Source organism: Cucumis melo, chromosome 3 (genome assembly GCF_025177605.1).
Source record: "Cucumis melo cultivar AY chromosome 3, USDA_Cmelo_AY_1.0, whole genome shotgun sequence".
Classification (NCBI taxonomy): Eukaryota; Viridiplantae; Streptophyta; class Magnoliopsida; order Cucurbitales; family Cucurbitaceae; genus Cucumis; species Cucumis melo.
Genome location: NC_066859.1, coordinates 23,485,769 through 23,512,519, shown reverse-complemented (window position 1 = coordinate 23,512,519; position 26,751 = coordinate 23,485,769). Strand labels below are relative to the sequence as shown.

At 33.0% G+C, this 26,751-nt stretch overlaps 3 protein-coding genes across 4 annotated transcripts; 2 read left to right on the top strand and 1 right to left on the bottom strand.

The window, feature by feature from the left end:
* Nucleotides 1–5,907: 5,907 nt before the first annotated feature.
* Nucleotides 5,908–9,892, top strand: LOC103496444 (ras-related protein RABF1). Its single transcript, XM_008458293.3, has 8 exons — nt 5,908–6,142; nt 6,431–6,504; nt 6,781–6,864; nt 6,999–7,093; nt 7,284–7,389; nt 7,866–7,955; nt 8,103–8,189; nt 9,586–9,892. Exons 1-8 carry the CDS (start codon nt 6,118–6,120, stop codon nt 9,622–9,624), a joined length of 600 nt encoding a protein of 199 aa, XP_008456515.1. The 5' UTR covers nt 5,908–6,117; the 3' UTR covers nt 9,625–9,892.
* A 4,547-nt stretch (nt 9,893–14,439) lies between these two features.
* LOC103496445 (glycerol-3-phosphate dehydrogenase SDP6, mitochondrial) lies at nt 14,440–19,793 on the top strand. Of its 2 annotated transcripts, XM_017046531.2 has the most exons (7): nt 14,440–15,009; nt 15,228–15,701; nt 16,159–16,490; nt 17,009–17,169; nt 17,504–17,762; nt 19,082–19,380; nt 19,472–19,793. In XM_017046531.2, coding segments are annotated over exons 1-7 (1,890 nt in total). In that variant the 5' UTR covers nt 14,440–14,645; the 3' UTR covers nt 19,473–19,793. The 2 variants fall into 2 exon arrangements, with proteins under 2 accessions (XP_016902020.2, XP_008456517.2); XM_008458295.3 differs by lacking the exon at nt 19,472–19,793 and having other exon boundaries at nt 19,082–19,461.
* A 2,019-nt stretch (nt 19,794–21,812) lies between these two features.
* LOC103496447 (uncharacterized) lies at nt 21,813–25,532 on the bottom strand. Its single transcript, XM_008458296.3, has 4 exons — nt 24,507–25,532; nt 23,124–23,609; nt 22,457–22,969; nt 21,813–22,222 (listed from the first exon to the last, which is right to left on the bottom strand). The coding sequence occupies exons 1-4, from the start codon at nt 25,032–25,034 to the stop codon at nt 22,139–22,141; spliced, it is 1,611 nt and encodes a 536-aa protein (XP_008456518.2). The 5' UTR covers nt 25,035–25,532; the 3' UTR covers nt 21,813–22,138.
* Nucleotides 25,533–26,751: the final 1,219 nt, after the last annotated feature.

Below are 26,751 nucleotides of genomic sequence, written 5' to 3'. Positions count from 1 at the left end.
TTGCTATATTTTATAAAGTATTTTATAACGATTTTGCTATTTACAATAATTCTCCAAAATTATATCTTTTTTCACACACTTCAAAAGTTAACTAATTAGACTATTTAACATAAATAATAAGCATTTTAGCTCATACAAATAATTCAATTTGGATGCCTATATATATTTTTAAAATACCTCTCAACACAACATTTTATCCATATTTCTATCCTTTGTTTTTTCTTAAAAAAAAAAAAAACATTTCAAACCAACCTACCAATATTTACCTTTTCTTTCGCAAAGTATTATAAATAGTAAAGAATGAAACTATTTTTAAAAAAATAGCAAAAAAGAAAAAAAAAACTGAAAAAGCATATAAAAAATATAAACCTTAATTTATATATATATATATATATATATATTGATTGGCATAGGATTCGCAACCAATGGACATTCGGGGTTAGAATAAAACCACAAATTCTCGAACTCCTCATATTTCATCAACTAATATCATATTCACACATCACTGTTCCCAAAAGAAATCACAAAATCCATCATTCTTTTTTATCACAATACTAATTCAATTATTTCCCCCCCAAAAAAAACCCCATATATATCGTTACTATAAAAGAAAGAAACTCCCAATCCCCTCAAACTAAAACTTCCTCATTCTTCTCTCACAACTCCAAAAACATCTTCTCCAACTAAATCCACTCTCTTCTTTTCTTTTTCCTCTCTAAAACAAAATCCATACAAAAGGAGAAGGGCATTGTAGTAAAATGACGGAAGAAGGAAGAAGGCTATGCAAGAGAACATCCTCCTCGGCTTGTAGTAGAAGATCCGGAACGGCGTCGTTTAAGCAGAGGTGTAGTTTGCTTGTGAAGGAACAAAGAGCTAGGTTTTACATTCTTCGCCGATGTGTCGTCATGCTCGTCTGTTGGAATTACTATGCTGACCCTTGAAACTTTTTCTTTTTTTGTATATAGTTTCATTAGCCATAATTAACTTTGGAGGTTTTTATTTTTTTTTCTTTTAATTCTTATATTGGCCTAGCTACCTGTGATTGGGAAAGAACAAATAGATATATTCTATAGTATATTCCTTTGAAAATCTATACAAATTTTGGTATTTCAATTTTAGATCTCTTTAATTAATTAATATTACTCCCCCTCTAATTATTCTTTATTTACTTATTACTAGATCTTGTCTATATTTATATTTTTATGCATACATACTATATATTAGCTAGTAGTCCACCTCAAAAGAATAAAAAATGAAGATTATGTATTCAAAGGTAAGCCATTATATCGTTAAGGAAATAAATGGTTAAAGTTTTTAAATTGAATTGTTGTTTCTAATTCAAATAATTAACTTTTTGAAATGTAATTATTGGAGAAATGAAATTTTTTAGAAATCTTGAGGACTTCAATTATGATAGAAATGGTATGTTTGAAATTTGAAGGAAAGATTATCAATAAAGAAAAAGAAAGATTGAATGGATCATTAAAATTAATTAATAAAGTTAGTGGTGACGTAAGAGTGTAATTGTGAACCGACAAGAAGAATCGTTGGAATAGCCGCACCGTACAACATCCTCTCAGCTTCCACCTCAATTGGGCCTTCACTAAGCCCATACCTACTTATGGGGCCACCAGCCCATTTCAAGGCCCAAGTACTTTTAATTATTTAATATTTATTGTTTTATTACATACTTAAACATTCTACACCATTATATTTAAAATAGGGTTATCTTTCGCAACCCACTATCTTATTATAACCATGCAATTTCTCTAGACGAGTTGGTCTTAGAAAAGAAAGTTTGATGGTTCTCGTTATTCTTGTAGTTATTCTTTCGTAAAGGGACTTTATTTCTACTAGTTTTTATGTTCATTTGTTTGATTAAATACTTAAACTTTAGTTTAGATTTTATACACATCTATTGCCATCAATCTCGATACTTTTTAAATATTTAAGAGTAAACGGGAGTAGAAGGAAGAGATAAGAAAAATAGGGATTAGAAAAGGAAAAGAGATGGAAGTGAAAGAAAGGGAATATATATAGATAGATGTATATATGTGTGAATATAAAGAGGACCCATTAGGTTTTGAAATGAACACAAGGAGTGATGTTCCCTGAAAAGTGGGATGGTCTAATCAACAACTCCAAAAACAGCTCTTTGGTTTTTCACATTTCAATCAATGTGTTTTGAAATTGCATGGTCATGGAAATTAAGCCAATGCATTTCTCTTTCATTCAACAATTTTTTGTCTCTCTTTGCCTTTTCAAACCATTTCTTCAAATAGTTTCACTTTTGTATCTATTTGCCCTTTCCCTTCCCTTTCCCTTTCCCTTTCCCTAACCTTTTCTTTTTCTTTTTAATTTCTTCAACCAAAATATTATAATGTGAAAGAGAGAAAAAAAGACACACTTCCTTCTTCTTGGCTTCTTTGCCAACACACTTTTTTGGTAAAATTTAGCTTTATTAAAATGGTTTAAAAGTTCCAATTTGGAGTTCGGTTTCTAATTTGTTTCAATTTTATTTTTATTTAGTTTAAAAAGCTTTAGTTGGATGTCATCTATACTTAACGAAAAGTCAAACATCTATTCTTAACAAAGAGTCAAGAATAGATGACATCCAATTAGGGGTAAACATCTTTCCATCACATATCTTAATCGTCCCTTCAAAGAAAGAAACATTGTGATGCAAAAGATTTTCACCAACATGTGTAAGAATGACATCTTCTTGACACATCTTTCTACAAAAACAATTGTATTAACCAAAGGAAGATCTCACTGCAACTCTTAAAACTCCAATAGAGGCATCATCAACGTTCTTTGTGTTTGGAAGATTGATCTCAGGATCATTCATTTTTGCTCTATGAATGACCTTGATTTTCAAAACACTTTCCACAACTCCACTACCCACCAATATCTAGAGGAGACCTCCTTTTGAGAAGAAGCAAGATGATTGCTAAAGAGATAAACACTTTCATCATAGAGAAATTTTAAACACATTATAGTTAGTATAATATTATCAATTTATATTATATATTTTGAGAAAACGGGATAATTGAGAAGGTACATGCGTAATTTATTCCGTAGTTAGCAAGATGTCGTTTGAAATGCACATTAAAATAAATTTAAATTTGAACAAAAATAAATAATTAAGTAAGATCTTTACGATCAATTTAAACATATTTAAGTGCATATGTATTTCGAATATGAATGACTCAATTCCCAACTCCCCTCGATTATATTGTTAAACTCAACTAGAAATTAAGATCAAAATATCTATATATATTTATGTCTTTAAATTTTCAACCCAAATGCAACTTTTAACTATTTACCCAATAATTAATAAGTTACACACAGTACTTAATTCCACCTAAAAAAGATTAAAAACCAAAGGAAATTATTTGGAAATAAGAATGAAAAAAAAAAGTTCAAAGCATGTAGATCTCACAATATTCAATGGACCACGCAGTATATATAAATCATCAATCTCAATCTAAAAAAAGATCTGCAACAGTTGGAACATTTTGGAAAAGCCTTTCTGTCACACTTTGAAACTAAGATACAATAAAATTAACAATAATGAACAAAAAAGAAAAGAAGAGATAGGGCTATCCAAACTAAGTGTGATGTGATAATCAATTTGTTCAATGATTAAGTCCCAAAGAAGTGGATTTAATTAAAAGGTTCCCACCACTAAAACATACACACACAGTTTGAAGATTGGGTTTTGAAAAGATTTGTTGAGGATTGCAATCAAACAAGATAGAAACTAAAAAAGTAAGTTTGTCCAAAATCAAATTTCCCAGCTTAGAGCTTATGATGGAGAAAGTTTGTTGCCAATTAAGAATGACCCATTTTCTCCTTATCCTTCAGGTGCTCTTGTCCCCCTAAAGGAACTTTGGATTGTCCCTTCCAACATATATATTTTTTAAATATATACACTAATGTGTTTTTCTATCTCTTTTTCGTTGCTAAACCCTAATTTTAGATATCTTATGTGGAATAACGTAATGGACGAAGTTCACGTTAGAAGAAATGGTAGTTCTTCCATGTTCTTAGATGGAGAAAACTATATAAACAAACCATAAGAGAGTTGCTCTTTCTCTCGTCCAAATTCCTTTTTTGAGTTTTATTCAAATTACAACATAATAACTATTTTAAAAAGTGTGTGTAGATGCATGTTCTATGGTGTTGGATAGTAAATGTTGCTTATCATTGATAATGATCATCTTCCACGTGATTTTAATTTTTGAGTGGTGTGTAGTTATTACGTTATTGTTATAAGTATGACTGTATTGTTGCAAGGATGCATTTGAGATTATTTTTATAACTCTATATAGTATTTAGCTAGCTTTATATGAATTATAACTTTCACTGCGGATGTTTTTCTTAAAGCCTTGTGATTGTGTAATTTTTTTCTACTTACTAGGCTATCTCAATTGAAATCGTAACAAGCAAAACAAAAAATGTGATGATGGAATGAGAGAAATAATAGGAAGGAAATTCATTATCCAATGGAGTTCATGAATAATGTAAGTAATTGCTAGTGTGTAGGACAAATAACTTTGTGACTCTTGACTAGAGGACATGTGAGTTGACAAAACATTGGTACTTCCTAGATGAAGAGAGTTAAATGGAAGTAGTAATCACATGTCAAGTACGTGATAAACAAGGAGCTAAAGGTCGTAATCATGTCAAACAAAAAAAAAATCCTTGTCTTCGATCTAAAGCACTAAAGAACATCACATTTTCTTTTAAATTGCGACATCCATTTTTCAAATCATGATAATGTAAGATAAGCTTATCTACATGAAAGTAGACTTATCTACAAATAAGAATAGATGTTTTGAAAGATAAATGACTAATCTATAATTCTTCCCTAAAAACATTGAAAATTAAACCGAAAAATGTCAAATTTTATGTGATTTATAAAGCTTTCTAACACTTCAAAAATATTTATTTATTATTTTAGAAAACTATTTTTCTAAATTGAAAAAAACAACAACAACAACAACAAAAACATTTTTGTTCAATCACAGTAATTGATTTGAAGGTTTGCAAGTTTGATCATGGTTTGAAAATGCAGTAGTGACAAGGTTGTCATTGCCCTGTACTTGGGCCTTCAAGTACAAAGATTGAGGGCCCAACTTATTAACTAATGAAAGAGAATTTTGTGGAGCCCAGCCCAATCTAGTCCGCAAACATAACATCTTTCCTTCAAGAATATACACACACACACATACACAAACGTAGGTATTATAAATGTGTGTTTTTTACCCACTTTAGTGGATAAGACATAAGAAACGTATCTCTATCCTTGAGGTTTGATTTCTCGTTTTGAAGGGAAAAATATCATAGTAATTAAGACAAAATAACATCTTTTCATGTATCATCTTTTCTATTCTTAAAAATCTATTTATTATATATCACATTTGATTATCATTTAGGTCGTATTTGAAAACTATTTTATTTTATAAATTTAGCTTATAAAAACTACTTTCACTTATAAATTACGTTTTCTCGAAAGTTATTGTTTTAATGAAATAAGTCGATTTCTAAAAACTAAAAAAAAAAAAACCGGTTATTTAGAAATGAGGGAAATCTAAGGTAATATATCTAGTTTTCAAAAGGAAAAAGAAAACTAGTGTTTTGAATCAAACATTAATGTCTATTATCTACCAATTCATTATGGAGAGAAAAAGAAAAGGCCAAATTTTATATTTTTAATGTTTTAAGAGATGTCTTTAAAGAAAGAAAAAAAATGATTCACTTATATAGAAGCCCGGCCCAATTAGCCCAATTAGCCTAATTTCGTATTGGGCCTCAAATCAACTGGGGTTTCATCTTCTTTTCTTCGACATATCGGATTCGGATCGGCTTTCCCGAATCCGACACGTCGTTTTTACGCGAGACAATGTCGTTCGTTCTTCTTCGCGATTCAATTGAGAAAGTCGAGTTGTCAAATATTGGGAAAACTTTTAACAGCCATTAACGAACCAGTCCCAAAGGCGCAAGCTTTTTTTGTCTCTTTCGCAGAATTCTCCAATTTCTGCACAGACTCTACGAAAGTTTAATCACAAACCAATTACTTGTATCGCTTATTTTTAAATACCCTTTATCGCCATGGGTTGCTCCTCCTCTGTCCCAGGTATTTTCAATTCTTTAATTTCATTGCTTCTGCTTTGTTACGTCTATCAGATTCCTTATTCGTTTATTTATGTTTGTTCAAAGAGGGTGTATCGAGAATTTAGGAGGTTGATTGTTTGGTCTGTTCTATGTTGTTAATTATGGAGTTGGCTTGGTTCCTTGATTTTTTTTAACGGGGGACATTAGGGTTTGCTGGGTTTTTCCTTAGGTATCTGCTATTAAGGTTTTACTGTTACTCACAGGAGTTCTATTGAGTTTCATTGATTTTTTGGGGGGGTTTATAATGCAGACAGGGCTTCTGGGCGATCGGGTGGGCTTAATCCAGAGAACAGTGCAGCTGATTCCAAGAATTTACGCGTCAAGGTATTTGAGAAGCACCCAACTATTTACTTGTAGTTTTCCTTTTTGATTTTGTACTGCTAATGGACTCTATTACAGTCTGATGTTGTTGACTAACAATTCAAGACAAATATACGATAGCTAAGATGCAACAATGTTTTCCTCGTTCTTAAACTGATAATTGAGCTATGAATTTAATGATATCTGAAGTTAAAGATATGCTTATGTATCATTTCTTAGAATGCTTAAAAGTTTTTATGATATCTTCTTTTTCCATCTTCTCTTTCTGTCTTTATGCAGCTTGTCCTGCTAGGTGATTCTGGTGTCGGTAAAAGCTGTATTGTTCTTCGCTTTGTCCGTGGTCAGTTTGATCCAACGTCTAAGGTTAGGACATGTTACAGACTGTAAATTATTGAAATAAATACACGCTTGATACAAAAAAAAATTTATACTTTTATCATTGGATTCCCAGAGTAACTACAATCTTTTGATAAGACGTGTTTTGTTGAGAGAATTAGGTAACTGTTGGAGCATCATTCTTATCACAAACGATAGCTCTTCAAGATTCCACAACGGTGAAGTTTGAAATATGGGATACTGCTGGGCAAGAGAGGTAGAATTATCCAAATTTCTAGTTGGTTCGAGGATAAATTTCTAGTTGGTATCTCATATCCTCAAACATGTGTTTTTTAACTTCTTAGCAAGTAACAATATTCTCATTGGTAGCGCTATTCTGTCTATTTTCAAGTTCACAAGAGCTTCTTGTTGCAAGATGTTATCGCTGTTGATTTTTCTTGATATAGGTATGCTGCATTAGCACCACTTTACTATAGAGGTGCTGCAGTTGCAGTTATTGTATATGATATAACAAGCTCCGATTCCTTTGCCAAAGCACAATATTGGGTTAAGGTATGTTTTCAAAGTGATGAGGTAGTTTCGGTACTATATCATTAGTTGAGCATCCCACTCACCGGTGACCAAATTTATAACAAAATGGAATTCTTTTTAATCGATGAGCACATTATCAGATAATCATACTCGTCACTATCTGTCTGTTTTCCCCTGTACCCTCTCCTCATTTTTGGTTTACATGCATGGTATATGGACTTTTCGCATTTCCTTTGATGGTCCTCAATCCTGATTCTCTCACTCCGGCACTCTGATTTTTCATTTCAAGTATAGTTGTTGTTGGTAACATTTGTAGTTGGTCGTTAGAAAAAGTGCCTACTTGACCAAGGGACAACTGATTTTTGAGAACTTATGGCTCTTTTTGGTTGGAACTTGGTAGTTATATTAAAAAGGCTGTGTCTGTAGCTATGATTTTAAAGGCTGTGTCTGTAGCTATGATTTTCACAATCTTCACAATTCATACTGGGCACTTACAGGAGCTACAGAAGCATGGCAGCCCTGATATCATTTTGGCATTGGTTGGTAACAAAGCTGATCTTCAAGAGAAAAGGAAAGTATCTGTTCAGGTAAGATCAGTGTTATCCAATCAAATGCATTTGCACCCTCTTCCTCCTGTCTTCTTTATTTATTCTTAGTCTAATTTGTTTCTTTTTTTCAAAATGGGGAAGATATTTTAACTCACTAATGGGAGATATTTATGTTTCACTTTGAAGGATGGGACAGAGTATGCAGAGAAGAATGGAATGTTCTTTATTGAGACATCTGCGAAGACTGCGGATAATATAAATGAGCTGTTTGAGGTATTTCCGATTTTATCCTTTTTTGTATGACTTTGATAGCCTCTGTTCATAAACAAGCAAGTTGCATAATTGTGTATAGCAATTCTTTTATGATATTTCACTGTTGGCAGAGCGGTATTAAACATTTGAATATTGCTGTTTTAAGGTTGGAAGTTCAGAAACTGCATAAGTGATAGTCATAGTTAGTTAACTTTACAAATATTCATTAGAGTTGCGGAACTTTAGCAAACCAATTCTCTCTTGGTGATAGTGCTGAACCTAAAGAAGATGTGAGGTTGGAACGTTCTTTTACCCAGCTTTTGTTGGTGGTTGTATCTTTCATTATGCTATCTCCATAGGGTGTCAAATCAAGTTCCATGCTGCCAGAACGTTCATCTCAGGTCTCTTTTGGTGGTTCTATCATGATTGCTCAGTGTCAAGGGCATAATTGTCCATGGTATTATTTACCGATGGTCGTATGCCCGAATACCCCCAAATCACTTTATCTTTATGTCTTGAAAGTAGTTTAGGTTAATTCTTTCGTTTAGGTGTCGCCGAGTCATAGTGTGACATTTCGGCTTTTTCATATGCAAGCCTGCCAAGGCCAAAATTCTCAATATGTACTATAGGGGGTACATGACTAAGTCCGACCCCCGCCCAAGCCTTGTCGCACTCTTTGCATGTTGAGTTATTTTCCTTGCAATTGACAGTCTTCAATGCTTTCTTTATGACGTTTTCAACTATTTACTTTCTCTCTCCCGTTTTATAAAAACATTTTTCCAAGAACGGGAAGGGAGGCTACGTCATACCGCGAGTTTGACCGCGGATTCCGATTTTTGAACGGCTGACTTGCTGATTGAGCTAAGCAAGTGCCGCACAATCGTGTCGAGAAGTTACGATTGTGACACTCAGCGCCACACTTAAAATCTGACCCGCAGGAGGACAATTTTATTTGGAAATTTTCTGGCTATTAGCTCTTAGCTGATTTGTTGTTTGTTTGGATTGAAATGCTGTTTTTTTACCTCTAATTTGTCCGTATTGCTTGTTTATTGAACGTCTCTGTCTCTCTCTCTCTAGTTCATGATTCTACTGTTGGAGGCTTAGGATTTTTCCTTTTTAAGTGCGCTCTTTTTGTTGAATGACAGATGACTGGTCCTCTGTCAATTAGTTAGTTTCTATATTTCATCCGAAAATTGGAATCATTGAGCAACACATTTTGTGGCTTGAGTTACGTGAAGACATTTGTGATCACTTAACGATGAGAAACCTCTCTCTTTTATATATAGTTTCTCTTGTAATGTATGTCACTCATACTGAGAGGGGCAGTTTAAGATTCATGGCTTTATAGATTCTGCCACATGTTTCTATTCACAATGCACTTGGAGATCAACCAATTTTTCACTATTTGATTTGGCAGGAGATTGCGAAGCGGTTGCCACGACCAACTTCCTCATGATCTTGCACGACATGAATAATGTTGTCAACGGCTTATTTTAAAGGAAACCTGCCTGCTCTCATGTGATTTGTGTATAGTTTGGTGAGTCTGCAGTCGTTCGCTTTGTTATTTGATTTGACTAGTTGATACTTTCAGCCTAAAGTGTAACATTAAACAGATGTGAAAATGGTGAAAGATTCATTCCCCTTTAAACCATAATCTGCATTTGTAAACTATATTTCCTGAGACTGACAGAAAGATTATTTGGATTTTATTTCCTTTTCTTTTAGACGATGTTCAAATGGGGATGGAGAAGTTTAAACTCTATTTGATATCTTTAAATGCATCATCGAAGGGATCAAAGAAAGTATCATATATAATGGCATCTGGTTTTCTTTACCTGGGGTTTTGGTGGATTCTTTTTGCCATTTTCGATAAGAATGTCCAATTATCTAGAGGGTGAAAAAAGCCAGTTAGGGTGGCGGTTGGACCGACCCCATCACCGATATTGATTGGAAACATATGAATAAGAAAAAGGGTGAAAAAAGATCTTTTCTTACTATAAAGAGGTACAGTTGGTGACAATTAGTTTCATTCGAACGAAAGTTTTGGGTTTTAATTTGGTTTTTAATCGGTACAACTAAAAGGTTTGGTGTTTTAGTTGATTCTTGATTTTGCCCCTTAAATAATAACATGGGTGGGTGGGTTGGATATCAGAGAGGAAAATAGTGGAAGAATAAGAATAAGATAGAGTATTGCATCTGAAAGAGTATATTTCACCCAAAGGCCAAATTTTTAATAGCCATGAATCAACCGAATACTTAATTCAGAATATTCAACTAAACTTTCGCGCGGTACGATTCAATAATTAATCGAGAGATAATAAATTTAATCAATGATAGTCATTTTTAACAAATTTGTTGAGTTCAATGAGTTTAATCAACGTGTATTTGAGCAAAACTCTTACAAATAATAATTTAAAAAAAGAAAAAAAAACTCATGGAAAAATTTTCCCCATCACCCGAGAAATTGTTCTTCAAATTCCTTTAAAAAAATTCTTCAAAAAGTAAAGCATAAACTTTTTATTTAGGGTACTAAACGAAAAACTTTTTTTGTAAGGGGAATAGTTTAATTTTGGGCACGCACATCCATGTGGATGAGGTTATCTTCTTAGGTTCCATAGGTATTAATTTAGTTTTTGAATTTTAGTTTACAACAACCACTTACATACTTTACTTTCGATTTAGTTTTTGCATTGTTACAATTTTATTCTTAACTTTTGTTCTACAATTTAGTCTTTAAATTTTAAATACTTAACAATTTAGTTTCAAATCCAAAAAAAAAACTATCTGTCAATTTTAAGTTGTTTCTTATTTTAAATATTTAGTGTCTAATTAGTTTATTGATTTATTTATGTAAAAAATGTTATTAAACCTTAACACTAACTTTTACAATACAAACTAGATCATTACACATTTTAATGTATAATGATTAAATTGTTACAATTTAGACTAAATTGTTACTTAATGAGAGCTTGGGGTTAAAAATAAAATTTCAATCCAAATTAAATTATAAAAATAGTAGTATATATTAATTATGAAAATCTTTTGCCCTTTGCATACAGAATTTGGTTGCATTTTTAACTTCTATTTTTTGAAAGAATAAAATTCAAAATTTTTCTTGAGGTGATGAGAATTAATTAAACTTCCAACAAAATAATGTCAATGGCTTGCAATTTCATGATTATTATCAAATTGCACTAATTTTTTAATACTAGAGATTCTAACCACACTTGGTATGTAGTATTAACTAAAATTAGCTAACTTTGGCATATAATAATAAAAAGTAAAATATTCAGAACTCCATGCTTTTGTTTCGTATATTCCCTTTAGCATATGATCATGATTCATGCAACCTTGCAATTGTAATATTTATTAAAAAGGACAATTGGCCGTTTCCATTTTGTTTTTGTCATGTAGTCTAAAATCTCCAAGTACATTTATTTTCATTAAAATTTTATTTAATTTGATAATTTGTAATTTTTGAGTATTTTCAAATATAGCAAAATAAACTAAAATACTTACAATATATAACAAGTTTTTGGATCCTATCAATGATAAACATTAATAGACTTCTATCACATATAAGTTACAAACATAAAAATTTGCTATTTTTTATAATTTCTTTGTAACTATGGTTGAACTTCACAAAAATAATTATTCATAAAAAAGAATATCGTTTATCTATTCTAGAAATCTACCTTATGTCTTTTATTCAAATTTAAATCTTAATATACTTGTTCCCGTGTATATAATTTGATGGGGTAAAGCTTCACAAATTATTGATAAATGCCATCCACCCTTATTAAAAAGAACTGATGGAAATATAGAATCAAACTCAAAGTATTAATACATATAATACAATATAATATATGTGTATGTGAGTGTGAGATACTTGTTAACGTATGTAATTTAATTAGGTTAAACTTTGCAAATGATTGATGAATGGCATATTTGAACGTGTGCATGCGTGGGTAGGGGTTGTGATTGATCACAAATGCTTAGACAACTTCTTCCTAAGCATTGTGAGTATAAATTTATCATTTGATGATTGGGGCCTCACAATCATCATCCAATATACTACTTTCTCTGTAATGGTGTCCTACGCATAAAGGAACTACTAAACTTATAAGATATTGTTTTTTTAAAAAAAGAAAATAGATTAAATTGAAAATACTCCCAACCAACATTACAAACTAAAACACTTACTTATACGTTTAACCATTGCGTACGGCACGTGACTGGGGTAAAACGGAGGGGGGTAAAGTCACGTGGATCCCGGAGTCCATTTGTACGGTGGCGCCGCCGGGTCACGAGCTCCTACGGACGTCGGAGGGTATTCTTTTTATAATAAAAAAAAAATTATATTAATTTACGAAAAAAACCAGTGGGTTAATGGGTGCAAATGAAACGCCCATAATGTTCTCCAATCTCCACTGTTCACATCAGGACAACCACAACTGACATTTACCTTTTTTTTCTCTTTCTTTTTTCCTTTTTTTATAATTTTTATAGGTAGCAAAAGAAAAAAAAAAAAAAAACTATTTACAAAGTAAAATAAAAAAAAAAAAAAAATTGTTTTAAAAAGTTTAATAGACTTTACTGATTTTGCAGATAATTTTGTGTAAATATTTGTTAATTTTTTTATTTTTGAAAAACCCACTTTAATATTTTTCAATTTTTTATAATGTCACTTATTTCTGTGAATTATCAAATATCTAATTTAGTTTCTATATATATATAACTAACTCAAATTTTAGTTCTCTTCCTCCGAGTTAATTAATTGCTGATTTTTCAAAAACTTGTTAGCATTTTTCACTCAAACATATTTACATATTTTTGCTATTATTTAATCAATTTTGTTAAGAAATAAAAAAACATTATTAAATATAGCAAACTAAAATATATATCAACATGTAGATATAGAATCTTGCTATATTTTTATAAATAATTTTAATAATTTTGTCGTTTACAATAATTTTTTTTAAGAGAAATTTAACAAACTAATTTTAGAAATATATATTAAAATTGAACATTTGAATAATATATTTTAGAATATTTGGATGTGGAAGATTTGAATATTAAAATCGCTATCCTTGCAAAATTATAATAACCAAAACATATTTTTTTTTAGTAAACAACAATTACACTATTTAAATAGACGATATATTTGAATTATCTTAACCATTATTTAACTTAATATTTTAATTAAATAATAGAAAATTTGTCAAATATATAATATTTGACAAAATATTTACAGTTTGTATAATAAATTTTATTTTTAGCATTTCGTTCTATAAAATATAAATAGTTTGTTAATTTTTTTATTTAAAAGAAATCTAAAGAATATATAAATTATTATTCAATTTTATTTTAAGGATATTTCCAAATATAACAACAACAAAAAAAGATTAAAACTATTTAAATAGAGACTTTCATTTTGCAAATGTAGTTTGCTTACAAATTTATAATTTATGGAAACACTTACAAATTTGTAATTTACGGAATATTTACCCTTCAAATGTAATTTATAAGTATAGCAAAAAAAATTAAATTTAGCAAAATTTTGTTTACTCATTTTAGTAAATAGGATTTGAATCTTACATCGCAGTTTAGGAATATTTTGCTATCATAATATTCTTTCACTGTCTATTTTTAAGTTTCATTATTTTTCATTTTTTTTTTTTTTTAAAGAAGCCTTCTTCTTTACTTTTCTTAAAGAGATATTTTCTTAAAAGGTTAAAATAACTTTAAACAATTTACAAAATACACCAAAATTTATTAACCTTTTTATTTTGTAAATAATTTCTTTATTATATATGATAATTCTCTTTTTTGAAATACATATACTTTGCATTCATTATCTTTATATATTTTATTAGAAACAGCAAGAAGAGTGGTTTTTTTTATTGAAAATTTTGAATTTAATTTTCATTTAGTTTGAAATTTTAAAATATTATAATTTTAAATTCAGTTTTGTTTTTTAATTCACATTGTAGATCTCTAAAACGTTTTAATATTAATTTAATTGTTTGATTGGTAATTTGACAATTTTTTTTTTGTTCTTCCTTCGTATTTGTTTTCTTTAGAATATTTTTCTTTTATTTGGTATGAAAATTCTACTTTTTTTAAATAATAATTTAAAAAAAAAAACAAATCATAATAAAAAAGAAGAAATAAATTATATAATTTTGTTGTATCACCATACAACGATATATTCGTATATTATATAAAGATAATAATAATAATGATGATGATGATAATGATAATTGAATTCCCAATTGCCAATTCCAAATCCGAATTCCGAGTTTCCATCCACAAGACTTCTCCAATTTTCCGTAAATTTATAATATTCCTTTTTTGTTAAAGGTTTTTAATTGATCGATTAATTAATATGTTTTTATATTCATAAATTGACTGCGATTCTATTGCAACACGACATCATCACCATCTTTCCCGCTGTCTTGAACCACCGCTCTTACTATGGCCACCGCCACACGGCTGAGCAAGCTCGCCGTCGCCGCCGTAGCCACCGCAGCCGGTGGCTCAATCCTACTTCAACCTTCTCTCTCCTCCAATGACCGTGGCACCAGTGGTCACGCGCTTGAGTCCTACAGAAACAAGATCAATGATCCGTCTGCAGTCGTTCCACCGCGATCAGTCCAGGAGTCTGCTTTGATCGGAGCCAGTCCCGTCAACCCGCTTGACATTCTCGTCGTCGGCGGAGGTGCTACCGGCTGTGGAGTCGCTCTTAATGCCGTCACAAGAGGGCTTCGCGTTGGTCTCGTCGAGCGCGAGGATTTCTCGTCCGGCACGTCTTCGCGCTCTACGAAGCTCATTCATGGAGGTACTTAGAATTTGAAGAATTTTATATTATGTCATTGTTCATTTGTTGGTTCGTTCGCAGTATAATGAATGATACACTGAAATTCTGCTACTCGATTTCTTAATTCTGGTTCCGATTTTTATGTTAATTTCAGATACAGATGGATTGATTATCAATAACATTGAATTGTTATAGGTTTCTAGTTATTGGATGCTAAAATGCCTCGTATTCGTTCTCAGGCGTGCGGTATTTGGAGAAAGCAGTGTTCAATTTGGATTATAAGCAGCTTAAACTGGTGTTTCATGCGCTTGAGGAACGAAAACAGTTTATTGAAAATGCACCGCACTTATGCCATGCGTTGCCCTGCATGACACCTTGTTTTGACTGGTTCGAGGTCATCTACTATTGGATTGGGTTGAAGATGTACGATCTTGTTGCAGGGCGTCGTCTCTTGCACTTATCTCGGTACTATTCTGCTCAGGAGTCTGTGGAGCTCTTCCCTACCCTTGCTAGGAATGGTGGGGGCAGGAGTTTGAAAGGCACTGTGGTGTATTACGATGGGCAGATGAATGACTCGCGGGTCAATGTAGGGCTGGCTTGTACTGCCGCTCTCGCTGGCGCAGCGGTGCTTAACCATGCTGAAGTTGTGGGATTTTTGAAGGATGAGGCCAGTGATCGAATTATTGGTGCTAGAATTCGTGACAAGTTGTCAGGTGCCAAAATACCCTCTTTTGCAATCTTCTATATCTGAATTGAATTGTTTTGGAAGACCTTTTTTTAGTTAATTGTTATAGGGTATGTCATGTGGATGCTTAAAGTTTTACTGTAATTGGAATTTTCATGGCTCATTCTCTCTCTATAAAGAAAAAGTTTATTCTTACTCTTTCCCTTCTTGGTTTTTTGCTGTTTTGTGGCAATTACTGTTGTAGGATTGGACTTCAGTTGTGGGGTTTGGAAAAATTATCTCCTTTAAAATATGGCTAGAACCTTCCAAACACTGTCTTTTTTGTTGATCACTTGCTATATTGATTTAAGATCACTGCAATAACCTCCTGTTCGAATATGGAACTAGATTTTACATGGTTTTGTATCTCGGATAAATGGCATCAGTTGGAATGTACACAATTAATTATATATATGTGGTCCTCTCTGACTATTTATGTGTACCAGGTAGAGAGTTTGATACCTATGCAAAGGTGATTGTCAATGCTGCTGGGCCATTTTGTGACTCAGTTAGAAAGATGGCTGATAAAGAGGCAGTGTCTATGATCTGTCCTAGCAGTGGTGTCCATATAGTTCTACCTGATTATTATTCTCCTGAAGGAATGGGTCTAATTGTTCCCAAGACTAAGGACGGGCGTGTTGTGTTTATGCTTCCATGGTTAGGACGAACAGTTGCTGGAACCACAGATTCCAACACAGGCATCACGATGCTTCCTGAGCCACATGAGGATGAAATTCAGTTTATACTGGATGCAATCTCTGATTACCTTAACGTGAAGGTATGTGGATTTTATATTTTAACCCAAAAGGTATTTTTTTTCTCATTAACACCTGTTTCTTTGTAGGTTTTGGTACAAAGTTAAATGTTACCTTTTCTTTTCAACATAACTTGATTGTATGAATAGCTGTGATAAGATTTCAAACAGTTGAAATATCTCTTTCAATATTTTATACGAGGGCGTCTTTGTTCTGCTTTGTGGTAAGAACAAGATGTCTTAGATTATTGTTTTATTTACCAATCCATTGAGGACTTTAGATGGTGGTCAGCGATATCATTTTGACTTCTGGTATAGTGATGCAGCAAAGAGGACTGTAGATATGTTGGTCGGGATTGTCTGATGGATAACTTATATATTATGTATACGTTTGAATTTTTAAGTTCTCATGACACCTCAATAGTTGTTAATGTTATTCTATTAAACTTCACTCTGACTTGCGCTTGATAAAAATTGTTTCCATTTTCCATTCTGGTAGCCTTCTCCAAGAGACCCAAACTCAATTTTCTTCCAAATTTTAGGTGAGGCGAACAGATGTTCTCTCAGCATGGAGTGGTATTCGTCCTTTGGCTATTGATCCATCGGCTAAAAATACAGAGAGCATCTCAAGAGATCATGTTGTATGTGAAGATTATCCTGGATTGGTCACAATCACCGGTGGGAAATGGACTACTTATCGGAGGTACTATTATCCTGGCTGCGATTATAATGCCTTGTGTACACGCTTGAGAATTGTTAATAATTGAAATGGAAATCTTAATGCATGTAGCAATTCTTCAATATTTCTTGCTGTGTAGGCTGGCAGAAAGGAATTCTTAGTGAGCCTTACACATGAGATGTCTTGCCACTCTATTGTCTAAATTAAACGTTACTGTATTGCCAGACATAATCAATCACATAACCACTCGTTTCTATCTGTTCTTTTTCATTTTAGCCTTTTACTTTTCTTCTGCATTCAATGTTTTTTACTCTTTTCTTTTCACCGTGAGTATAGTTCTGATTGGATTTGGTTTCAGCATGGCGGAGGATGCAGTTAGTGCGGCTATAAAGTCTGGCAAGCTGAAGCCGACAAATGAATGTGTAACTGATAAGCTGCAGCTTGCTGGTGGAGATGGATGGGAACCTGCATATTTCACTGTCTTAGCTCAACAATATTTACGCATGAAGAAGACTCATAATGGTAAAGTTGTCCCCGGGGTTATGGACACTGCAGCTGCTAGACATTTATCTCAAGCTTATGGCGTTTTAGCTGAGAGAGTGGCCGCCATAGCCCAGGTTTGCATTTCTCTCTGTACCATTGCTAACCCTTTTTTGTTCTTTTTATTTATTTACTTCTTTTAGTTCTTACTTCACATCTCGAAAGAGATCAATTACGTTTGACTCTCCTTAATTCTGCATAATGGTAGGATAATCACATTATCCATAAACCAATTCCCTCTGTTTATTTTTTTTCAAAAATAATCACATTAGGGTTGGATAGGCATTAGTCTACGAATCCGCATGGGAATAATGGTTATATGTGTCAGTCGCCATCATTAATTTCTCAGATCAGGCAATCTGCAGGATAGTAACGTGGTTTTAACCTCCAAATTGTTATGGTGTTCCTCCTAGTCTCAGGAAATAGACCCTCCTTGGAGGTATCCAATAGCAAGTCCTAGGAACTTTATTCCTTAATCTAGAGTGAAAATAAAGGAAGTATTGAAGATTAAAGTTGGTAATGGATCCCAATCCATTTCTGGTCAGATCGATGACCAACATTACAACCTTGAGTGATGAAATTTGGTGTTCTGTATCTTTATTAGTTAAGGATTGCCTGATCTGGCGGGAATCTTGAATTTGCTTGGATTGAGCTTTCTCACCTTCTTGAATGTGTTTAGTTCTGACCAAAGGTTTTAGGCTGGTGGAGTTTTATTCAAATGGGATTGTTTTACCTAAATCTTTCTTCTCCTTTCTTAACACCCAAGGAAATGGTGACGGTGTTTCGTGGAAGCAGTTCTGATAGATTTTTGGAGGAAGAAAGTGCCCAAAAAGGTGACGGATTTTAGTAGGTCCCTTAACGAAGGAGACATGGTTAAAGAAAGGAACCCTATGTTCTCCCTTCCCCCAAGCCGGTGTAATCGTTGTAAAAGCAGCTATTTTGTTGCCTTCCAAATCTGATCCGGAGGCCTGATTTGATCTTGCGCAGTTAGGGCTGATTTCAACAAAAATGTTGGGAAAATAATAGTTGAATTACCGGTGCATCCACTTATTGATTTCTAGGTTTTATTATCCAGTCAAGTTTTGAAAACTAAAAAAAATAGTTCTTAATGAGTTTTTTTTTTTAGAATTTGGCTAAGAATTCAAATATTTTCTTAGAAAAGATGTAAACCACCCTATGAGAAAACAAGCAAACTTTTTGAAAAATTAGAGACCAAATTGTTATCAAAAGGAGTCTAAGTAGGAGATTTAACATAAATGGAGCTGCTAAAGGTTTATACATATTACGTACTATTAAATGATTTTTTTACCTTATAGAAACATTTTTAGTCTAGATTGTCTGATAAGATTTCCAGGACTAAATCTTTTTCTTTCTTTCTTTCCTTTTCAAATGTTAGAATGAGAGTTTGGGCAAGCGGTTAGCCCATGGCTACCCTTTCTTAGAGGCAGAAGTTGCATACTGTGCACGACACGAGTACTGTGAATCTGCAGTGGATTTCATTGCCAGAAGATCAAGACTCGCTTTCCTCGATACGGACGCTGCTAACCACGCATTACCACGAGTAATCGAGATATTGGCAGCTGAACATAAATGGGATAGGTCAAGACAGAAGCAAGAACTAGAGAAGGCCAAGAAATTTCTAGAAACTTTCAAATCTTCAAAGAATGCTCAATTCCATGATGGAAAACACAACTAGTGAGTTCCTTCAATGCTCTTTATTTTTGTTAAATATTTCAGTTTCATAAATATATTTTCATCATCGTGACTAAGCTTGTTTGAATCCAAGGTTTTCAAACCCAATCAACCAAGAAGAAATAATTTTCAAGAAAACTGAACTCTCTCAAACTAGAATCAAACTCATCAGGTGAAAATAAATTTACTTTGCATCTTTTGCCTTCAACTTGTAATTGCCGTAGGCTGATAGATATGGAGCAGCCAGCCTACATATACCAAAAGAATAAATAACTCAAGATTGTTTTATATCTTATATTCACCACAAGAAGATAATTGTCTTCACATGCTCATTTCTCTGCCCATTTTGTATAAACTTTTTTTTTTTCTTCAGAATTTCCAGGTATAAATTATTGGAAATTGGGTTAGTTTTTAAAGTTTATATCTCCTACTTTGTGGAAATTAATTTGAACTATTTTTTTCATTCTTAATAGAAGGATCATAACTCAATTTATTTTAGTTTGTTTTCACATTCATTGTAAATTATGTTTAGTTTTTTATGAAACATGAAGCGCACGGCTAAATGCTTTTAAATGCAATCGATAGCCTTTTGAAACTTGAAAAATGAGTGGAGGATTTGATTTAGTGAGGAGCAGTATATAAAAATAATTGAACGTAAGAAAATTGTGAAAGGAGAATTAATGTTAACCGTAAAATTGTTAGAAAATATTTACAAAATATAATAAAACTTTATATCCTATTAAAGGGAGACGCTAATAAATTTAAATAAAGTATTTGAAAAGTTAAACAAATCTATATTTGAAAAGATAAAAAGAGATTTGCTTGCTATTTTCTAATTGGGATTGCATATGAACACATGGAAGTATATACTTGACTCAAAATTGTAGAATTATTCTTAGAACTTGTTAAGAGAAGCTACAAAAAAAGTTTTAGTAGTTAGGTTCTCCATTTGGCAAACACATGTGAATATGTGCAATTCTACTAATGGAAAAGAATATTATCTTAGGTAGCAATCGATGCAAGCACATGCATGATATATATTTAGATATTTTATTAAAAGCTTTATTTGATCTATAAATTTTGGTCTTGTTTGATAATTATCATGTTTGTTGAAAAGATCATTTTTATATGTATGTTCTAAACACGTTTTCACAGTCCAAATATAAATGATGATTTTAAAGAATTAGTTTGAGTTTTCAAATGTATTTATTTCAAGAATTGTGAAAAGCATAACGTGCTTGTCTTAAAAAACAAACAAACAAAACAATACATGTACATTAACAAAAAAAAAAGTAGGAGAATATCAAAGATGACTTTCTTGTTTAGCGTTTATTGATTAAGGTTTTTCTTATCGATCAGCTTTTAACTTTTAGAGACTTTTATTTCTCTAGCATCTAATTGTTCAAAACCATATTCTTGATCAATAATTATTATGTTGTCAAAAACACATTCTCACAATTCAAATAACTTAATATTCAAATGTTGATTTTAAAGAATTAGTTTGATTTTTCAAATGTATTCATTTTTGTGAAAGCATAGTTTGCTCATCTTAAAAAGAGAGAATATAATAACAAAACAAAAAAAAATAGGAGAAAGGTTTTTCTTATCAATCACCTCCAACCGTTGCTTCTCTAGCAACTAATTATTCAAAACCATATTCTTGATAAATAGATCTTCTATGTACTCAAAGTCACCTAATGCCTTTTACATTCCTCCTTGTTTTGAATTTGTCCTACACAAATCACTATTATTAATTGTGGGAGTTGGAATATAATCTTACTGCAATATACACTATGACTTTTTAACATTTGATGATATAGTATTTTATTTTGTAAATTCCACACCATTATTAAATATTTCGTTTATGGAAAACAGTGTTTAGAAAACTTCCCTCTACAGCCTTCACATACCAAACGAGAATTCACTAAAATCCTTAACATAATCCAAAGACTACCAACATAAAATGATAAAATGATCAAAGGAGTTAGAGGACTGGAGTTTCAAATTTCACTCCTTGTTTGGCTAAAGGAATTTATTGGTTACATAGTTAAAAACATCAATTTTTAGAGTTCAGAAGTTCACAACTCTATTCCTTGTCCCAAAAAATACTTTAGAATCACGAGAAGTAAAGAGTTGTAAACTCTTGAGCCTGTTGTAAGGAGTTGATACAATATCAAATTGACGTTCTTTAGTATTGGATCCACCAACTCCTTGACTGAAACCTCTCGATTCGGTTAGCTAAACACACCGTAAGAGACTAGGTTTTTCTATATAAAAAGAGAGAGAGAGAGAGAGAGACAGAGTAGGAAAAAGAAAAAAAGAGAGCCAAGGTTAGGTTACAAACCATATTCCAGGTAGAAAATGGATTCCAGGTATTTCAGATATCCAATAAGAATAAAATTTTGAGGACTGTTAAGAAAAATAACATTTTAGGCTATGAAATGGAATTGTCTCATATCATTGATGGAGGACAAAAAATTATCCGCCGATTTGGGTCAATGAAAACAATTTCGAGAGGAGGTTTTAGTAACCTGTTCAAATACGACAATCACAAACCATATTATTCCCTTCCATTCTCCATGGTTGAAGAAAAGCTTTCTTTTTCTTTTTCTTTTTTTCTTTTCTTTTCTTTTTTTCTAACTTCCCTGGATGTTTATAAAAAGAAAGTTTTTTCATCCAGTCCAAAATGATAACTCGAGAAAGAAAATAACTTCCGCCTTACTCTGTGATTCCTGAACATCAAACCTCGTCAAAATTAGATTTATGATGGAGCAGAAATGCTAAACCGAAAGCCAGTTTTTCCACGATCATGTTCTTGTTGCTTCAATATGTAGTAGAAATTCCCCTGTCCATAGAACCAAACTAGAATAAGTAGCAAGTAAAAATCAAATCTTAATGCAATCTACAATAGTTATCCCTTTTTTTTTTCTGATCAATAGAAAACTATGCGGAGGAAACAGCAAGCAAGACATTATATAGGATCCCCGTATGAAGCACGCCTTCAAAAACAGAGATCAAACCCAGACCAACAAATTATGTGCCAAAATAATAGAAAACACAAACCGAGATCCTGACTGACCTCTAGGCGGAAGAGTCTTGTTGGAACCACAACCCCAACTCCTACAGAGGTACGAAATGTTTCCATGAACTTCTGGAAAGAGAAACTGCGGAACTCGTTCTCGGTCAACTTTGCAAGGTTGCCTGCACCAGCAAAGATGTGGCCATGGATTCCATGTTCTCTTAACCAGCGAATTGGGAGGTCAAACGAAAGATCTGCAAAAGCAGTGACTGCAAGATCTCCTCCAACAAAATCCCTTCCAAGAGAATCATTGTTTTCATCCTTATTTTCATCTCTCACTTCGCGCCTTGGCTCAGTTGGCCCCATTCCACGCGTCTTAAATCCCCATACAGTTGTCGGGCCTCCAATGGTGCATACTGGAGACAAATCACCACCTAAGAAAAAGCGCTCTGGAAGAGATGATGGCTTGTTCAGAAACCCATTTCCCCAAGGAAAAACAACACCGGCAGAGACTCCAAAGTTCATGGCAGCACGGTCAAAGCCAAAAGGAATTGCATATCGTAGATCAAATTCCTGTCAATGTTGGAAGCAGAAAGTTTTCCTCAAAATTGAAAGAAACAAATATCACACCGCACAGCTATAAATGTCCATCAACCAACTGTTAACTACACGTAGGCTTGGAAAAATCTTTTGTTGTCACAGAGAGCCAAAAGGAAAAGAAGCAAACCTGACGAACAAATCGCAAGCTCCGGTGATCAGGTGCAAGACCACCAACTTGACTAGTAGAAACAAAAGCATATCCACTAGTTGGCCTCACTGCTGAATTCCTCTTGTCAACCTTAAAAGTATATTTTAGAGATGAAAGTAAACTATTTCCAAGTTGTCTCCTCACTGAATTAGATGCCATCTGCGAAGGGTCGGTTATGGTGCGCCATCCAAGGTTGTATCCCAAATCATGATACTTTGTTGAATACAGACCAAGAGAAAGACCTAAAGACCGCTCTTTGTATGATGAAAACTCCAACCAATCTTGGGAAAGTAGGGATAGTCGTGCCACCAAAGGAGTCACCAATCGCTTCAGCCTAGGGAAATAAACACCAGCACTCACCTCAGATGTTTGATTAGGACCGTACGCCAAAGAGCCATCCCATAAATCCCCGTATCCAAGCCAATTTTTATACTTAAGAGAACCTTCAAAAGTCCACGAACGAGCCTACAAAAGCATCATACCGCTTCAAATTTTCTACTAGAAGTAGCAAGCCAACTAGGTCAAGCATGAATTCCAATTAAACAATAAAATTTATCCTGGGAATCATGGTTTGGTTTTGAACAGAGGAATCACATTGAAATTTAACCAGAGTTTATGAAATCAGGGTTGCCAATTGATATGTAGTAAGCACTAAAATGTTCAAACATCCATATGTATGATGTTTAGTGCCAGGAAGTATAACGTCCAAAGGGAAAAAAAGAACAACACAGAAAGAAAAGTTGATTCCAAATTACTAGTGACAGACGAGTGTGTTTTGGTTACATGCGGACAACAGCATAATCCTCTTTCCAACCTACTTTGATTCAAAACACTCCATAGAATACTTCACTCACATACTCCACTAAATAATGAATCAAACAGCCAACCATTCCTTAGGCAAGAAATGAGTATAAGATTACCAATAGTTAGGTTTGGTAATCAATTCGAATGAGTTTAACCCATGCGTTCTGGAAGAAATGTTTCTATTAGTAGTACTAAGCTACATGTTCATGTTCCCTAATAGTTCTAATGAGTTTTATGCACGGATAGTAGTACTAAGCTACAAAATACAGGGAGCTCGCGATCAACATTGTTTACTACCAGGGAAGCTCACTTTTAGATTCTAATTTGCAGCAACTCACTTCTGTCTTATACTAATGTGATTTGCATATCTGATGAGGGAACCACAAGGAGCACAAGCCACATAAAAAGATGTCAAACCATTTAGATTTAATGAGGTAGGCAACCATATAAAAGCACATCATTTCTTCCTTCTTCGGCAATATCTTATCAAACAACAGGCCATCGATTAACCCATTGGACACAGATATCTACAAACACACATACAGAACAAAATCCTACCGCAGGTTTTGTGTAAGCACCGCATTCGCCGGAGAGAGGGTTGCCCGTCTCCACGACCTCAATAACAACATTTGCAGTACCAGGGAGCTCCGGCGGGCCTGAATCAAGTGTAATCTTGACAGAGTCGAAAATCTCCAGCCTCTGGAGCTTGGCATTGGCTACGCCTGCGGCCTCCAGCAATTCTTGCATCGTTGAAGCATTCTTAATAGCCTCCACTTCAGCCTCGATTAGAGAATCCTTAGTCTTCGTGTTCCCCTTGATCAAAATATCATGAACCCGAAGTCTGACCTTCTCCTTCCTCATTCGTTCAACCAGATTCTCTAACTTAGACCTCTGAGCAAGCAACCTTGAAGCATCCGTAACAGGCTTCTCTTGCGGCGGTTCTTCATCATTGCCATCCTCATATTCCTCGTCTTCTTCCTCATCTTCAACATCCTCGTCTTCTCCGTCACCATTTTCAAAATTGGAAGGGTCTCGCTCTACTTCCTCCTCAATCGAACTTTTTCCAACTTCCTCAGAGTTCGCCATTAATAATGATTATAAAGTATAAAGCGAAATTTCCAATTGTTGAATGAACTCACACGAAAATCGCAGATTCTGAAATGAAATCGATTCAAGCCAGTAGTAGTCTTCTCGGCGATTGACGAGTAATTCTCTTAAATACGGTGAATTTCTTCAGAAATGAAAGCACACAGTCCTAGTTTCAAAAACAACAACGCTTAATTTGCCCTTTTTCCCATTAAACAGAACTCAAAAAGAAACCAATGCTGCTTGCCCGAACCGTGATTGATACACCGGATTCAAATCCATGGAGTCAGAGTGGGAAGAACATGGAGAAAATTATGGTTGATTGATCTGATTCCGAAAAGGGAAAAGGAAGATGGCTAGGGTTTGTGATTGGAACATCGGTATTCAGTACTGCTCGGACTCGTAGAAGAAAGCGCGCGTTTATCCCACGCGTTCAGAAAGAATTGTTGTTGGGGTTCGTTTGTGAGTATAAGGTTTGGGCCTTCGACTCTGCCCTATCCCCCCGTAAGAAATTTACAAATAGTAATTAGTGGGTTGTTTTTTTCTAAAAATGCAAATTTGGTGAAATTATAGTTTAGTTTTGAAATATTATTTTAAATAACTAAAAATGTTCGATTGTTTTATGAATATAACAAAATAGCGTAATCTATCCTTGATATATCATGATAAATTAAAATATATCACTATCTAAAAGATAAATTAAAATAACAAAATACAGTTTGATAGATCAAATTGTAATTTCCTTGTAAAAATAATTTTAGTATTCTCTTAAAAGAAAAAGTAAAAATGCCTTTACTGAGTTAAAAAAAAAACCAAATTAAAAATGAATTATATTGCATTATATATAATCACATTTGTCGAATTTTTACACTAATTATCTTCTCACAACTAAAATAAAAACAAAAACTTAAGTTGAAATTTAAACTTTCACATAAATTTATAATAAAAATTTAATGTTACAAATATCGCAAATATAGCAACTCTTCAGATTTCATTTGTAATACAGAGCTTGCTTGGATTTACCATTTAAATAAAGGGAATCATTGAATCGTGAAGTTTGTAAAGTTTCTTGGTATGTTGCTATCATGTTTGATGTGAGCATAATAGATGTGTCTATGGTGATACTCGACGACCTCCTTCGGTGATTAGTATTGAAATTATGACTCGTGTTATTTTTATTGACTATGAGTTTATTCCGAGGAAGATTGTTTGATTTATTCTCTTTATATTTTTTTCTTTAAGTTTTTGTTGCGTATTGTTTCCTTTTAGGTTCATTTGTTTGGTTGATTTTTTTAATTTGTGTTCATTGTCTTTGTACTGTAAAGTTCTCCTATTAACAATGCAATATATTTGAAAAAAGATCAACGGTAATAAAATAACACAATGTTTTATATTACACATTAATGAAATCTCATTACATTGTGACATTATAAAATCTCACCCCCAACTAAGTTGAAAACTGGAAGAAACAACTAACCTCACGAAAATGGTGCCTATAAAGTAAATATTTGTTACGTATCATTTTAAAACACAATTATCATTTTAGCCTCTTCTAATGACTAGACTATGAATAAGGTTTGGAGTAAGTTGTATAAATAAAATGTTTCCTGCAAGATTAAACACTTCATTTCGAAAGCCATCGACAGTTGTCTTCCAACCTATCCCAGTTCATTGAAAAGTGGAATTGATCTTTTTTTACCTTATAACCTCGTTTGTT